Source organism: Garra rufa, chromosome 5, assembly GCF_049309525.1.
Source record: "Garra rufa chromosome 5, GarRuf1.0, whole genome shotgun sequence".
In the NCBI taxonomy this organism is placed as follows: domain Eukaryota; kingdom Metazoa; phylum Chordata; class Actinopteri; order Cypriniformes; family Cyprinidae; genus Garra; species Garra rufa.
Window position 1 is genome coordinate 7,160,154 of NC_133365.1, and position 17,457 is coordinate 7,177,610.

The window sequence follows — 17,457 nt, forward strand, 5'->3', positions numbered from 1 at the left end:
AGACCAAGCAATGACTGCTAACGCCAGTGTTGAGACATATAATAATGCATGAAATTATATTTAGCATGCAAATATGCAAGATTGCTAGCTGGTTGTTTGCCACAAGAGCTATTAGAATTGTTCAACATTTTTTCATTGCATAAATTGACTTATTCAAATTTTGTTGTACATATTTGTGCAGTAAAGTTTTCTTTAATTTAATTAAGTTGTTGTAATTAAATTTTTAATTGAAGATTTCACAGTAGGTAGTGAAATATGGCGAAATGTGAGAGAATCCATGTTTTTGCATTTGTATTATGTTTGAGAGAAGACTGTCCCCTTTGAGGTTACTTTTTGCATATACTCTCGTAATGCGATGACTTTATTTTTAAAATTGTTTTAATTTTCCAAAATTGCTGCTTTAAACTTGCTGATGTAATATTATGACTGCATTATGTCCTGCAGATTCTTCAGATTTCCAGCATCTTTTGAATATTTTAACCCATTCCAGCAGTGACTATGATTTTGAGATCCATCTTTTCACACTGAGGACGATTGAGGCCCTCAAATACAACTATTAAAAAATATTCAAACATTCACTGATGCTAACTGACACTAACACTAACTAAGGGGTAGTAAATATCTCCTATCATAAAACCAATTATTGATTTTTTTTCAAACCAAAGATTTTCGATGTGTACTGAGAACGGTTGGATATTCTTCATACTTGCTGGGTTTCTTCAGAAAATGTTATTACAGTATCACTGAATTGGCTTTTGACCTGGCTGTAGATGGTGACTATTTGTATTTTGTCTGCCAAGGCCTCTGTTTATCACATGACAGACAATGATGTTCTGAACTTAATTTAACACAGCAGTTCCCTGTCCTTTGTTTGCTCCATGGAAGCCTCTTTGACCTCTCTGATGATTTCAAATAATGATCCAGCTTGTTTAGGTCAGTATTTCTGTCTGTCCAGAAGCATTACATGCTGATTATTTTACACAATTAGGGGATGTTTATATGATGTATATGTAATAAAAAAAAAATTCCTTAGCATTTTTGAAGTTTTAAGTACAGGAGTCGTGTCATTGTCAAAACAATTCCTGTTCACACGGATCTGCGAAAACGACTAGACACGTCTTAGGTTATGTATGAAATGAAAAAGAAAAAAGAAAGAAAAAAAAATCTTGGTTCCCCGAGACAGGGAATGAGACACTGCGTCCTCTAGGGGTCACTATGGGGGAACGTCATCAGCATAACTCTTGTCTGAAGCATACATTGAAAAACGACAATAGTATTGGCTGGCGACAGCCTTTGGCGTCACTTCCGGCGCAGCACGTCACTACTGGTGCACCCACAGTATAAAGGGCTGCTGGTAGAACACAACATTCGCTTCTTTCTCTGAAACTTACGTTTGAAGCATGGCGATGAGACTAGAGGACGCAGTGTCCCGTTCCCTATCTCAGGGAACCATGGTTACATACATAACCTGAGACGTTCCCTTTTGAGGGAACATCGATCTGCATCCTCTAGGGGTCGCTATGGGAAACGGTTAAACCCACACTGCCATGCTGAGGAGAGTGCATGCTATATAAAGCGAGCACTAAGTACCAACTCTTTAAAGTTTAAGAGAATTGCCCCTGGGATGTTAGTGATGGCTGTCAGTGACGTTATCGCCTTCAGCCTAAGGGCTGAGCTGTTACCCAAAACGCACATGCAAGGGGTCAGAAAGCTGGACCTAGGGGGATACGGCTAAGTGCCTAGGGTAACCTAGGCTTGCCTATCATGCAGGGGCTACCTCTAGCTCTGCATGGGTCTGTTCCAAATGCAGCCGTAAGTGACATGAAAGGCTGTCGCCGGCCAATACTATTGTCATTTTTGTATGGATGCATCAGACACGAGTCACGCCGATAGTGTTCCCCCAAAAGCGACCCCTAAAGGGATGCAGTTTGATGTTCCCTCGAGAGGGAACTCTGTAGTATACATGCCTGGCCAGTAATTACTTTGTAATAAAAACACTATGCACCTAATACACATGCACATGACATCACCATTTTCACAAATTCACATTTTTGTAGCTTACATAGAGTTGATAACAATATTTTCAAAAACGTTTTAAAGTTTTGAAACCAAAAATCTGAATTTTAAGGCCCCTAAAAAGCCATTGTCATGTAAGTGAACAGCCAAAATGCATAAAATGTTCTCAGTTTCACTAGTTGAAAACAGTACCATGTAAACACCTAAAAAAGTTGTAAAAAAGTTCTGTCATCATTAACTCACCCCAGGTTGTTCCAAGCTTGTTTAAGGCAAAAGAAGGTATTTTGAAGAATGCTTTACTAGATACAAGTTCATAAACGTTTAGACCAATTTGAGGGTGAGTAAATGATTACAGAATTTAAACTTTTGGGTGAACTGTTCTTTAAGTGTGTGGCTATAGTATATATATATTGGCACAGTAAGTTTTTAATGTTTAATGCGCATTTCAGTGTTTAATGAAGCACACTTGTCTTTTGTTGAACGTTTTACAGCATGAGCTCATGTGTTATTCATAAGCATGCTGTAGTCCTTTTTATATGTGATGTTCCACGTTTGACGTGAGGAGTTTTATGTCCAGGGATTATAGAAACATTGTTTTCTGCAGTCGTTGTTCTGAGACACTCCTGGAAGAGGCTAAAAATAACCCCTGACCGCTCAACAGTTCTTGCGTCATACTGGACACTCAGGGACTATCTTTACCTCACACTAGTGTGCGTGCACGTGGACACAAACACATACTCATACACCCACGGTCTGTCATTAGTCTCTGTGTGTATGTGTGTGTGTGTGTGTGTGTGTAAGATGGGTAAAAGCAAGCTTGTGAGCAAAAATAATTGAATGTAAAATTATCCCATTGGCCACCATATGGAGAAAAAACCTGTAATGTTATTTCTCAAAAATCTAAATTTTTGATTAAAGAAAGAAAGACATGAACATCATGGATGAACTGGGGGTGAAACCAACAAACTTTACTTTTCTAAGAAAAAAGGAAAAATGACAGAACACATTTTTTTCAGAACAAGATTACACAAATTAATGCAAATTTAGAAGGCATGCTCATTTCTTTTCTGAACGGTGCTCACCTCACCTCGAAATTTGAATGTGTGATTAATCACAGAAACTTTTTTAGTCATGTTTAATTGATTCACAGCTCTATTCCCAATATCATGCAAAAACACATACTAAATAGATGAAGCTGGCAGTTCACTAAGTGTAATGAGGTAACAGAAGCTGTACAGAAACACATGGCTGTGCAGTAAATCTGTGTTTCTGTCATTAAAGGGACAGTTTAGGATAGTGTGTTAATCAATGTTATATGTGAATGAAAGCCTAAATTACATCTGTTGATCATTTAAAGCTACTGTGTCTCTTCAGAAGAATCGGATTAAACTGCTTTATATGGATTACTTTTAAAATGTCGAACTTGGAAAGTTGTGGTGGAATGGACTGTCAATAGATGGACAAAAATCTCTCAAGTTTCTTTAAAATATCTTGTAAAATATTTATTTTATGTGCTACAATGATTAATTAGTGACTTTTGGGTAAATGCTGACAGCATTTTAATTTTTGGGTGAACTATCCCTTTAAGATGCATTTTATTTTGCTGTCTGCCTTATACTGCACAAAATGCTTTTCTTAACTTAGATTTTTTGTCTTGTTTCCAGCCAAGATATTTAAAAATGTTTAAATCAAGAAGAATTTTCTAGACAAGTACAAATCATTGCCTTGTTTTAAGAAAATGCAATTCAAAATTAAGTTTTTTTTAGAACAAGCAAAATACTCTGCCAATGGCGTAAGCAAAATAATCTTCTTTCAAACAGAAAACAAGATTATTTTGCTTACCCCATTTTTACTTGTTTAGAAAATCCTTATTGATTTAAAAATGTTTAGATATATGGGCTGGAAACAAGACAAACAATCTAATAAAGAAAAACTTTTTTGCAGTGTATAAAAATGAATTAGCTCTCAGTCTTCATAAATGGCAACATACAGTCTTAAAAATAAAGGTGCTTCACGATGCCATAGTAGGACCCTTTTTGTCTGAATGGTTCCATAAAGAACCTTTAACATCTGAAGAACCTTCCTGTTTCTTTATGGTCCAAGAAGGTTCTTCAGATCATAAAAAGGTAAGAAAGAGAGAGTGCTTTAAACAACCTTTGACTGAAAGGTTCTTTGTGAAACCAAAAACGGTTATTCTGTGGCATCGCTGTGAAGAACCTTTTAAAGCACCTTTATTTTTAAGAGTGTAGGCTGCACATAACTATATTTATTTTCACTTTAATCAATTCTCTTGTCAAGCTTTTATACAGGAATACTCAACCGTTGATGGATCTTGTTTGTCTTTAAAGAGAGGACAATCTTTAACTATTCATTACTTTAATGTTATGTCAGTCCTGCATGGCAGATGTGTTTTATGGTAATTAAATGGGTCCTGAGACAGATCCCATTTATTGCTTTCTGATGAATTGATTTCAGCATTAGACTTTAATGACACCGATGTGCAACTGTGATTTGATTTATACTCCATGCGTATATATATCATTTGGGCTAATGCAATTTCATTCATGTACTGCAATTTAGACAATGCATATTAAAAATAGACATTGTGCATGATCCATTGGAATTGCAAATGCTATTTCACGCTGGTTCCAACTCTGTTGAACGTGCCATCTCTGATTTAACCAATTGTTGGAGAGCTGACAGGCTGAGGGTTTCACATGACCTTGATTCATTGTCTTTGTACTAGGATCTATCATGTATCAGTAGATCAGGTGGCTTTATCTCTGCCATTATTGCTAAAACTAAAGCAGATATATTGAGCAGATTATGAGAACACAATGTACAACCCTCCTCGATAATGACCTCACGAAAATCAACCATCTTGCAGTTTCTCTGCACCAGGGCTGACGAAATTTGCACAAATGGCTGAGCGGGGACTGTGTGTATGAGATGGAGATCCCCTGATCTGTTGGCGTATGTATGACATGTGCCTGTTTCTTTTGCGAGCCTTTGATTTACGGCTCGGCCGCTTCTAAAAATAACAGCAAGCAGAGCGGGACAGCGGCCTGTCTCTTGAGAGAGAGAGAGAGAGAGAGAGAGAGAGAAAGAGAGAGACAGGACATGGGCAGTCCTCCTCTCTTTTTCTTTCTCCCTCTCTCGCTCTCTCTCCAGTCATTTTGTTCGGCAGCACAGTCGCGCCTCAGAGCAGCTGCTAACACACACACACAAATACACACACACACGCACACACACTCAGAGTCTGCAGCAAATGTAGTGGAACTCACAATGAAACCGTGGAGAGAGTGAGACAAATCCACACAGGGTGAGCGAAAGATACAGGTAGACTGAAATAGAGCAAAACAGACGCAAAAAGGAACTTACAGTACATTTCTAGGCAGAAGTACAGGAGGAGACATCTACTGGACAGGATTCAGGATCAGCACATGTGAAAGAGACGTGTTCACAGCGGCCAGATGCCAGTATTCAAGGTACACCTGCTTTACTGCTATTAGGACCAGAACTGAGCTTTAACACCTGATATGACACAGTTTGTGTGTGTGTGTGTGTGTGCGTTTGTGTGTCTGGGAAGACGGGAAAAGATGTTTCTAAAGCTGCACGGTTTACCTTGTTGTTTTATCAGCGCTATTTTATTAATTGTGTAGCTGACATTATTGCAGTTTAACTTAATATGACAACAGATTCCAGTAAAGATTAAATTTGATATTTTATAATAAATATTTGTATTGTTTTTATAAGTTTTTCTAATGCAGATTTTATGTTAACTTCTAAAAAAATGAATGCTTCATGTGTATGGAAAATGTACATGTATTGTGTGGATATTGTTTTGGGTTTATTTCCTTTTGTAGAATGCAATATTTTATGAATTTTATGATGAGTGATGAACGCTGAAATGTTTAACATGCTCATATTTTATGTCTGCTGGAAAGTGTGTATGTGTGTGTTTGTGTGTGTGTGTGTTTTATTGGTTATAAATGGCGACTGCTGAGATAAGCCAGTGGTTAATTGTTAAATAAAGTTTCTTGCACTCGTTTTCACATAGAGAAAAACATACACTGAGAGAGGTGACTTATACGTGATGATGGATTGCTTTATGAAGTTTATATGACTGTCATTTCCCACAATGCTCACGGAGGCGAGGTAAACCGTACGAGACAGACGTCAACGTCAGTGTCAGTCTGCAGAGGAAATGTTCTTTTTAAGAAGTTTATAATGTGCAAACAATTGAAGAGAAGATTGCTCAACACTTCCTGATGTAGTCTTTGTGGTATTTGAGACATCTTGTTTAAAAAGCTAAAAGTAAAATACCACAAATATTACTTTTTACAATTCATCAGTCATCATTTATGCACCTTAGTGTCATTTCAAACATTCTGTGAAACACACAAGTAGAAATGTAGTGTTCATACTGGTCTTTTCCATATAAATACATGGGTATAAAAGTAGTCCATATGACTGGTGTGCTATATTTGAAGCCATTCAGTAGTTGTTGTGTGAGTAATAAACCCACATTTAAGTTCCTGAAAATATTCCCTGTCATTGCTTGCACATAGTCAAATATAACATGTCAAGTCGTGTCATACCAGGTTTCACGTCAATGATAAGACACATTCAATCAGCGTCAGGGTTGTCAAATGTGGAATGATGTGTACATTGCAGTAGGACACACTGAGACACAATGACAAATTAGATGTAAGAGCTGCTTGTTTAATGCTGAGGCAATTCAGAAAAACAAAAAAGAAGAGGGGAGGGTAGAAAATTCAATTCAAGTTTATTTGTATAGCGCTTTTCACAATACAAATCGTTTCAAAGCAGCTGTACAAAAATAAGTAGGCTACTACAATATATTTAGTAGCTTATTAGTGGTGACTACTGTATGTTAAGTCGATGTACATATGGTATAAATATTAAAAACAGTAATGGTGTAATCAAAAACAGATGATGAACACTAATAGTAATGATTATGTGTTGCAATCAAACTTGTAGAAAAATTGTGTAATGCTGTATGTTGTTTCAAGGCTGGCATCATTGGTGGCCCTCTGGGGGGTTGGCATCATCTCTTCTTCTGAATCCAGGCTGAATCTTGTGTAATTCCTAGTTACCACGGGATGGAAATCCCGTGGCAGAAACAGAGAAACAAATAGGGAAATAATTAGCTGCTGTTCCAACCAAGCAAAAATTCAGAGCAAGAGATATCTTTTGCATATTTGACAGAGTAACATTAAGTAGAAGTACTTCAAATGAATTAAACCTGTACCCTGTTTTCTGAGTAACGTTGAAAATATCACTATATATTGTTGCAACACCACCGCCACGACCAATCTGACGGGGTTCATGCTTATAACAGTAGTTTGGTGGAGTAGACTCATTAAGACCAATATAGTCGTTTGGTTTTAGCCAAGTTTCAGTTAAGCAGAGTACATCAAAGCTATTATCCATGATCATTTCATTTACAATAAGTGCTTTGGGTGCGAGTGATCTAATGTTGAGGAGCCCAAGCTTTAAAAATTCTTTTGTTCATTTATTGTGCATTTTTCTGGTTTAATCACGATTAGATTTTTTCTAGACCCTGCATTAAATATTTGTTTTGACCTCACTATTCGAGGAACAGACACAGTCTTCATAGATTGGACAGCACCAATACTATCGTTTAAATGTGCATAACAAAAGCCATCGTCGCAACTATTTGAAGAATTGCTTACTAGTCAAATGGAGCGCAGCGTCCTGGAGATGTTGTCCGACAGGAGTTCTGCTCCGACTCTGCTGGGGTGCAGGCCATCAGCGCGGAAAAGCCTAGGGCGCTCCCAGAAAAGATTCCAGTTGTTAACAAAGAGCAGTTTCTGTTCTTTACACCATGACAACAACCATTCATTTAGAGCAAAAAGTCTACTGAACCTTTCGTGTCCATGTCGATACGTGGGAAGTGGTCCTGACACGATGATCTTCGTCGCGGATGATGTGCTGCGTACCGTCTCGATCAGGCTCCCGAAATCCCTCTTCAAGACCTCCGTCTGCTGCATGAAAATAAAAAAAGCTTACTAACATTAGACCTTCATGTTAACAACCCACAAACATCTTAGAAAGCAGGATTGTTCATCATTCAAAACTGAACTGAAAATTCTGTAGATAGATGGATAGATAGATAGATATTATTACCCAAAACATGACCAATGTTATTCTCATGATCCATATTGATTTTTCTAAAAATGCATATTAATTTGTTGTAATTGGCGCCTTGAATCAAAGTAAATGTTTTAATTTCATAGAATGTGCAAATGTTATAGCTCTCAATGTCTCAAGAATTGATGACTATTTCCACTAATAGGTCCAGTGGAATGGGGGAATCTAAAAACAACAGAATTCTAAAAACAAATGCTTTGGCTGAAAGTCAACAAAAACATTTACTACAACCGTTTGCATCAGTCTTATTTGAGTTATGACAGTTTCTAGTGAAATTATGTTCACCCAACAAACTACACTGAGTTAGACAAACTCAATTTGTAGCATTTAGCACTACACATTTTCAAGTTGACTATTAATTAACAAAATAAATAAATACCCAATTAATATTAACATAATTGAGTGGTGACCCTGAAGCCAATTAATCTTATTTCAGTTCAGATTAACAACTATAACAATGAATAAGATATTTTTTGTTACTGGCATTACAATCGTCATTCATATAATCATTGTAGTATATATCTTAATGATGCCAACCACAAAAATTTAAACATAAAAGAAACTCTTTGGTCGCACTTTATATTAAGTGGCCTTAAATACTATGTACTTACATTTAAATTTATCATTTGGCACAATGCACTTATTGTGTACATGCAGATTCTTCAGTTTTCCAGCATCTTTTGCATATTTGAACCCTTTCCAGCAGTGACTGTATGATTTTGAGATCCATCTTTTCAGACTGAGAACGATTGAGGGACTCAAACACAACTATTAAAAAAGGTTCAAACATTCACTAATGCTCCAGAAGGAAACACGATGCATTAGGAGCAGGGGGGTGAAAACTTTTGAACAGGATGAAGATGTCCACATTTTTCTTATTTTGTTTCCCATTTAGTACTGCCCTTCAGAAGCAACAGGAGATACTTGATTGTTTTCCCGGATAACAAATTAGGTACAATTTACCTTGATCTTCAGATTCAAAAGTTTTCACTCCCCGGCTTTTAATGCATCGTGTATCCTTCTGGAGCATCAGTGAATGTTTGAACCTTTTTTAAATAGCTGTGTTTGAGTCCCTCAATTGTCCTCAGTGTAAAAAGATGGATTTCAAAATCATACAGTCACTGCTGGAATGGGTTCAAATTTGCAAAAGATGCTGGAAAACTAAAGAATCTGCAGGATCTGGAGGATTTTTATGGAGAACAGTGCTCAGTTTAACTGTTCAGAACAAACAAGGGACCTATGAACAACCATCACTAAACTAAAAAAAGCCATAGATCATTCTGGTAACCACACAAAGTATTAAGAACCAAGGGTTCCCAAACATTTGAAGGGGGTTATTTTAATAATAAACCAGCATAAACCAGCTAAAACCAGCATCCCAGCACCAAAACATACCTAACCAGCATATGCTGTTTTTTTCAGCAGGACAGGACAGTGCTAAATAAAAAACAACATGCATTTTTGTGTGATCTCTATGATTTTGTTAAAATTATTCACATTTTCACAGATTCTGCAAGGGTCGCCCAAACTTTCGCATAACTTTTGTTTTTTAACCAGTTAATGCAACATTAATTTTTTATTTTATCTTATTTTATTTAAGTCTTCAGTTGCATTTAAATAAGTTTGAACTTGTTTACCATTCTTGAGTGTCTGTTTTTTGGGCCATTTTGAGCAGCACAAACAGGGCAGATATGACTCTGTGTGTGTGTAGTGGACGTTAATGATTGTGTATTCAGTCGGACATGGAAGTCCAGCCAAGTGGCATGATGTCTTGAGTGAGGCTGGGGTAAGCATTCAGCGCTTAATGGTGTGTTTGTGAAAGACACTCTCGCACACACTCGCAGGCTCTCTCTCTCTCTCTCTCTCTCTCTCTCTCTCTCTCTCTCTCTCTCTCTCTCTCTCTCTCTCTCTCTCTCTCTCTCTCTCTCTTTCCTTCCACTCATGATGTGTTTATGTGAAGAGGGTGTCGCCCATCCGACCACTAGATTTCTCTTTGGTCTCTTGGACTTTTTTCTCTCTTTCTTGCGATCTTGCAAAAGAAACTGGAAACTGCATGCACTGATACACACACACACACACACACACACACATGCACACACATGCACCTCAGGCTTTGATTCTCGTGTCTTGGCTCTTGTGTCCATCCTAACGGTGAGGTTCACTTCTGTCTGTGTTTACAAGTGTTTCAGTGTATGTGTTTGTGTACTGAATGTGTGTTTGCTACTGTTTTGTAGAAGCTTGCAGGAAGTTAAAAAGTGTCTGAGGAAAAGTTTAGTTTATCATTTTGGTTTTTTTCATCAGCGGTTGCTCTTTCATATCTCTAGTGGCATCAACTTTGTCTCAGCTAACAATTGAAACAAATGAGTTGCTGTATAGAGCTATACAATGAATTTGTTGAAAGAATGAGCACTGAATGAGTTTGAAAATGAGTTTGTATTGACATTTCTGAGTTTTTCAGACTTTGTTAATCTTGGCAAATCTAAGCATGGTTTAAGATCTTAAGAAGAATAACTTTAGAAAAGACTATTGTTTTTAGAAACATACTTAAAATAAACATCTGAGATGCAAATCTCTTAATGCCACTGCTGTCTAAGAGCAACAGTTTAGACATTAAAGCTGGCTAGATTTTATCGTATTTGTTGAGGAGCCCATTGAATAAGGTATTTTTAGGTTTTGTGAAGTCCATGCAAACTTGAGTGCTTCTATCAAGGAAAAGGAAGTCAGCAAATAAACCACACCTTAAACCTAAAACGCCTATTGTATTATATAATACATGCATTTCTAAGGTTTCTAAATTATTAACAAGTTCAAAAACTTTGCTGAAAAACCTGTTGCACGTAACATTTACTGAATTTCATAAAGTAAACTAAAGAAAGAATAGGTAGCACTGTAGTATAGGGACCAATTCTCACTATTACCTAGTTGCTTATTACCATGTCTATTATTACCATATTGGCTGTTTATTAGTACTTATAAAGCATATATACTGCATGGCCATATTCAACATACCCAATCCTACCCAATATCTAAACTTAACTAGCTATTAATAAGCAACAAATTAGGAGTTTACTAAGGTAAAAGTAATAGTTAATGGTTTGTTAATGGCGAGAATTGGACCTTAAAGTATAGTAACTTTTATATTGTGCATATTATTTCAAGACAAGCACTTACCGGACTGAAGCAGAATTTCAAACTTTTTGGGCATATAAATAATAATACCTAATTTTGACTGTGATCAGCTTTTATCTTGATTCTGAAACAAACCTAAAAAAAGACTTTTGTCCATGTTGCAGATGTAGCCTTCCATGCCGAAATTAACTGGAAAACTATTTGTTGACTGTATAATTCTGAGAGAACAGGGCTCAACCTAACAAAGGGCTAGTTGTGACACATGTGGTTTGAATGTTCCTGCACAAGATAATATGAAATATATTTACTCGTTTCGCCAAAATTCCAACACATTTAAAAGTTAAAAAGGTTACAAATGTAACACTGAAGTACATTTTCACAGAAAACTTGGTATCATTATAATAATTATTTCTCATGTTTGTACCTGTGAAGCATCAATACCGACAAATTCCTTCATATTAACAGTTCGTGTAGGGCATGTTGTAACACTGCATTACAATGAGCCCCACTATAAGATGTAGGCGATTTCATACATTTAGAGAGATAACTCACATAATTCCCTTTTGTGAATTCTATTTACTGCAGCATGAGAAAGTATGGAGTCCCCCAAGGGTCACATACAGTAGAAGAATGTTTTCCAACAATCTGGTGCCTACAGCTTTACAGTCAGTGTTTTTAGCAATTTGTAAACACTTCCTTCATTTGACCAAATTATGCCCACAGATTTTTAATTTGAGCTCTTAATTTAGCAGTCTGTACTCTCAGATTTATCAGATGTACTCTGTTTTGTAATCTGTACGGACATGTTTGTAAACTATGATGTTTAGCTCCTCCCCTCACTGTAAATTCCAACAGTTTATCTTACTTAGATGTAATTAGTTATTTTTACTTAGTTGTTCTACCTACTAGATTACAGCTAATTTCAAGGAAAATGAAACAATTTGAATACTTAAACTATTCAAGTAACCACAAATGAACCAATGACATTACTACAACAGGGAGAGGTGCACTAATATGTTGCTAACATGCAACATAACAACAGAAGAAAAGAAAAAAAGAAAAAAATTGAGGCAGGGCATTTCTTAGCCTAATAGACTTTTTACTCATTCCTCCACTTCTTTCAGTCATCTTTTTCTAGTTGAATTCAGTTGTTTCCCAAAGTCGTCTTGATTGTTAAATTGTCAACACAACTGAAAGCTGACCTCATAAATTGATGTTAATTTTTGTAAAATATTTTTTGTTTGATCTCACCATTATAGTGGTTAGTGATCCCTTTGGTTGGGCACTTGGAACTTCATTAAAATGTTCTCTTGTTCTCTTTCTATTGATGCAACAATGCAACATGAAATCACTGTTATTTGATTTCAAAGAAAGATAAGTAATAAATGGACAAGACAGCAAATAAAACTGGCCAACAACAGTAAAACAAAGCAATTGCATAATTCATTAATGCCTCAATGCATTTTGGGAGTCAGTAATTCTGAGTTGCATAGTTACTCTTAGTGTTCCTCAGATCACAGATTCAATTAAGTTAACAAAACTTAAATGGCTTAAGTAAATTGAACTCAAAATAAGTAAGGACTACTACTTTTAATATATTAGTAGATAAGACTTAAATTACACTTAATACAGTTAAGTTAAGATTACTTAACTGAATTTGGGCAACGAGTGTGCACAATTTAATTAGTAAACTTAAACTTAGTAGTAAACTTAAATTACTTTTTACAGTGCAATTAAAAAACACTAGAGATGCTTTTTATGCTATGCTACTGTAGAGGTTGTTTCTGTGAGAAACAGTACCTAAATGTGAAACTATCACATGCATTTTACAGCACTGTTAAATTTCACAGCTGTTTGTGGATGTATTTGTGTTTTGTTAGATGTGTTTGTCAAAAAGTGTCTTTTATTGACAAAATAATTAGACAGAGTAGACTTTATTCTATTATTTTATTATATTTAGGTCACATCCAGTTTTTAAAAGGGTAACGCAGTCATTTGGTGATAATACAACATGCCTCATCTACGAGTTGCAACATTTTACTTGATTTCATTCAATAATGTTTCAGGTTTAGCAAGCATAAGCGTGTTTGTTTGTGGAGGACAGGCGTTGGTGAGATTGGTCATGAGGGATCAAGAAAATGAGGCTTCCCTGCGGCGGCCATGTTAATGACTGCAGCGGGCGTCTTTATTGGGCTGAACGACTTTGTGATGCCTTGTGTGCCCTTAATCAAGTATTGTGTGTCCCTGACCTTCTGTGTTTGATTAATTCTACCTCTGTGCCCTTCCCCCTCTCCGTCTCTGAGAGTGGAGGAATATGTGCCCTAGTAGCTGAAAGATTGTCTCTAATGGCCGTAAAAAAGGTAACTTTACTGTTAAATATTTTATGGCTCTATTTGGTGGGCCACCACAATCCACTCTGCTTGCTAAAAGTGAGACATGCTGTCAGATTCTACTAAAATATCTGTAATAAAAGTGATTGTAGGCAACTATTCAGCAGTTACCTCATCATATTTCACAGTGATGCAAATTTGTGGTTGTTTATCCATCTTTTTACCATGCCCCTAATGCTTTGCATGAATTATGGGGGTAACTTTTATTGAACCGTAAACAATCAGACAAAATTTAGCTCTATTAATAAAATATGTGATAATTTAAAGAGGAAAAACAAGAATCTTAGTGCATTCCAGTGCATTTTTCATGGGATATATCATTAATTAAATCAGGAGAGCAGACTACAAATGCACAGTATATGCTGTCTTTTTTTTAATAATTAATAATTTTTTAACAAACCCGAGAAATATAAAATATAGCCTAATTGAAGTATTTATTTTACTTATGTTGCTGGTCTCATTCCAAATGTGTGCATGTTACTCTTACATGCTTTTCAAAATGGGTTTCGTGTAGGATTTGTTATTTTTGTAAAACAACTGAACATAATTAGAGGTTAACCAATATGATATACTCAAATTGTGTTTGAAGAGCTTGCCAGAATGCTCTGGAGCACTTGATGGATGTGATATTAATGACCTCAGGATGCATCAGACACTTAACGTTTCTTAAGCATCACTTAAGGCTGATAGGTCATTTATCTTGCGATTTGCTAGCCATCACACCATTTACTGTACCACACAACACAGCTGACTGGCCTCTGCTGAAGTAGCAAATAGATTGCTTGCTCAACATTTAAATAGTCTGCTTTACTTTAAGGTGCTACAACAGGTAAGGTTTGGCTCATTGTAAGCTGCTTCCACAAAATTATAAGCGACTCAAACTCGCTGTGCTTTCAGATAGAGCAGCATTTACTACTGATCACAGAGCCGTACTTCACTGACAAGGTGCACATAACAGCTTTCATAATCGCGCTAAACCTGCAATTTCAACCCACTTGCGATTAATTGTGCAGCCCTAATTTTGAACAGAAAGCTGAGAAAATATTGTTTTTGTCTAAGAGTGCATGGAATAGATCACTTCCATCAACGCACCCAAAGCTTCCATGGACCTATAACACTTCCTGGATTGATGAAATGTTAGGCAGTTTTATTTTAAATAATGATTAATGTTTAAAGAGCAGGTGATACGGTATTTTAAAGTGTCCCGATATTGTGTTGGAGTCCCCTGCAACAGGTTTAAATAAATCTGAAGTCAGAAAACATTGTAATTTTCCTCAGCATGTACAATTAATTTTAGAATCATTGTGCAATGATTTCTATACAATTAGTTCGAAGCAGTTCTTAGCTTAAGCAGTTCTGTAAACCCCTCTCTTCCATAAGCCTATTTTGCTTGGATTGGTCAGCTGGCCAAGTCTGTTATAATTGGTTCGTATACAATGCGTGTCGGAAACAAAACACCTCACAAAACAATAACGGTGGGTACGTAAGATAGTAATATTGTGGTTTACCTTGAAACCTAAAGCTGCACTAGGTTTACATCATATTTTAGCACAAACAACTTGATATTTTGAGCACTCAATTGAAAATGTAGACAACGTATTAATCATACTTACAGGTTTTGGGTTCGGAGACGCTTGTTGGTCCAAATAAAAAAGGTACAGACTCATCTTTCATGGACAAACTCATGGACGACTCATTAAGATGGATCAGAAACAACCCTTTCTTTTGAGATGAGAGACAATATCTTTGTTTATCATGTACGTTTTTGATTAGCAACTTTGCAGACTGAAGGATAGCTATGTTGCAAACTGCAAAAAAGATATTTTTCGAAAACCCATATGACCTGCTCTTTAATGATCTGCTTACACGTGATTTCTTGTTTCTTCTTCTTCATCGCTATGTTTTGATCTAGACTTCCATACTCTTTCAGAAGATGTGTAATAGCGTCTTCTACCGTACACAAGTAAAAACACGGAAAGCTGGAAAATTCCATCAATGGCGGGGAAAGAGTTAAAGATCTGCTGAAACCCTCCACTTCCCCAGATCCACCTGTCTAGAGGTGCTACGGCCTTTTCATGCAGCAGCGGCATATCTTACATGCTCACAGCATCCTGTCTGTGTAGTGATTGGCAGCAAGTCTCCATACTTCAGCAGCATCAGTGTGATCAAATACATTAAAACTGCCATATCCTTTAACATGCTAAAACTATTTAAAGAGTTGTCATGATTGAAGTAAATATGTGTGTATTGTCTCTTGATCTTACCTCGTTTTTCTTGTTAGTGGGCATGCATGTGATCTGGTGCTGTTTTGGTGTGCGAGGCACGTCCTCTCTCTGTGTGTCCGCTTTGAGGTGTTTGCCCCCCATCCCATTCAGTTATGCCTTTAATCTGCTGTTTCTAATGCTGTACTGGTGCCGCTGTAAAGACACGTCTCTCCTACTGATTTCCCTCATTCTGTGAGCATGGACCCACCGGGACAGCAGCCAATTATCTTCAGTGTCCCATTGATTTATCAATCATCCTAGCATTAATGTTCACCAGCATTATCCTTTGGTTGATTCCTGGTGACGGAATCCTTCAAGACAGTCAGAAACTGATTTATCATTGCTTGGTGCTGTGATACTGTGATTAGATTTTCAGTTTGTTCAAATATTAAATCACGATTATTCATTTATTGCAGCTGCTGTTGCATTCAGTTCCCTCCTAATCTGTCAGCATCACTATAAATATGCCAAAATCGCCCTGTAATGTCTGTTTGATGTGGCTGACACTTAAACTGACAGAGTGTGTCTGAATCCTGACTGTTATGAATGCAATTCTTGAGTCTAGGTGGCAAATAGAAAAATAAATTTCCTGGGTATTAATAACCTTCCAGAATTTTTAATGGATTGACATAAATGATGAGAGAAACATCTTCATTTTTGTTCTGAAGTTGAAGGAAATGTTAGTCAAGCATGCAAACAGGTGCTCAGCTGATCATGATCTCTATCAAGACAATTCTGACTCATATCAGAGTGGTTCCACCTTTTGTCTGACAGGGTTTAGCCTTTAGTGCACCTATAATCTGTCTTGAGTTTGCCCAGAAGAGAAGCATACTGCTAGCAAATTTCTTCAGTTCTAATTGTCTGCCATTATTATTTGATGAATGTTCTCTTAATTTTGTTGCATGGCACTTGCTGAACGCAGCAGAAAACATATGAAAATGTTCTATAAACCTGTCAACACAAGCTTTTGAAATATGGGGGTTTATGAGACAGCGCACAGTAATGGAGTCCACTACTCACCCACAGCTTGCAAAAACTGCTTGCAAAAGAATTGGCTTGATGCAATCTACATGCCGTTATAGGTACACAAACAGTGTTATTGAGTAAACCTGGCTAAATCTGCATTTCCAAGCAGTTTGTATTCTGCACTCAATATTCTGTAACTTAATGTTGTATTTTTGTTTAACACAAGTTTCCATCAAACAATAATTGGAGTATTCCCTGCAGTGCCACCACAGAGCTCTGGGACTTACAGAGCCCTGAAAAATATCACAAAGCAGACAATATTAATGGTCCTTAAAATAGGCACAATTTTCTTTAAGGAAAATATGATTTCTTTGTTTTTGCTTTTGATTTTTGGAATGACATTCTTGACAGGTTTCTCAGATTCATCCATTTAGTTTACTTAATTCGAGGTTTTAAAAAACCCTTCTTGGAATGTCAAGGTTTGTCAACCTTGC

At 36.7% G+C, this 17,457-nt stretch overlaps 1 protein-coding gene across 2 annotated transcripts in view; it reads left to right on the forward strand.

Annotated features, from left to right (window-relative positions):
- rgs3a (regulator of G protein signaling 3a) overlaps nt 1-17,457 on the forward strand; it is a 162,600-nt gene that overhangs the window by 77,526 nt on the left and 67,617 nt on the right. The window contains exon 1 of one of the 2 annotated variants that reach the window (XM_073839379.1): nt 5,310-5,504. The exons of the other annotated variant lie outside the window; for it this stretch is intronic. Within the exon in view, the coding sequence (XP_073695480.1) occupies nt 5,490-5,504 (15 nt within the window). The 5' untranslated portion in view covers nt 5,310-5,489. Of the gene's footprint in view, nt 1-5,309; nt 5,505-17,457 lie in introns of those variants that run through there. 2 annotated transcript variants of the gene reach the window in all.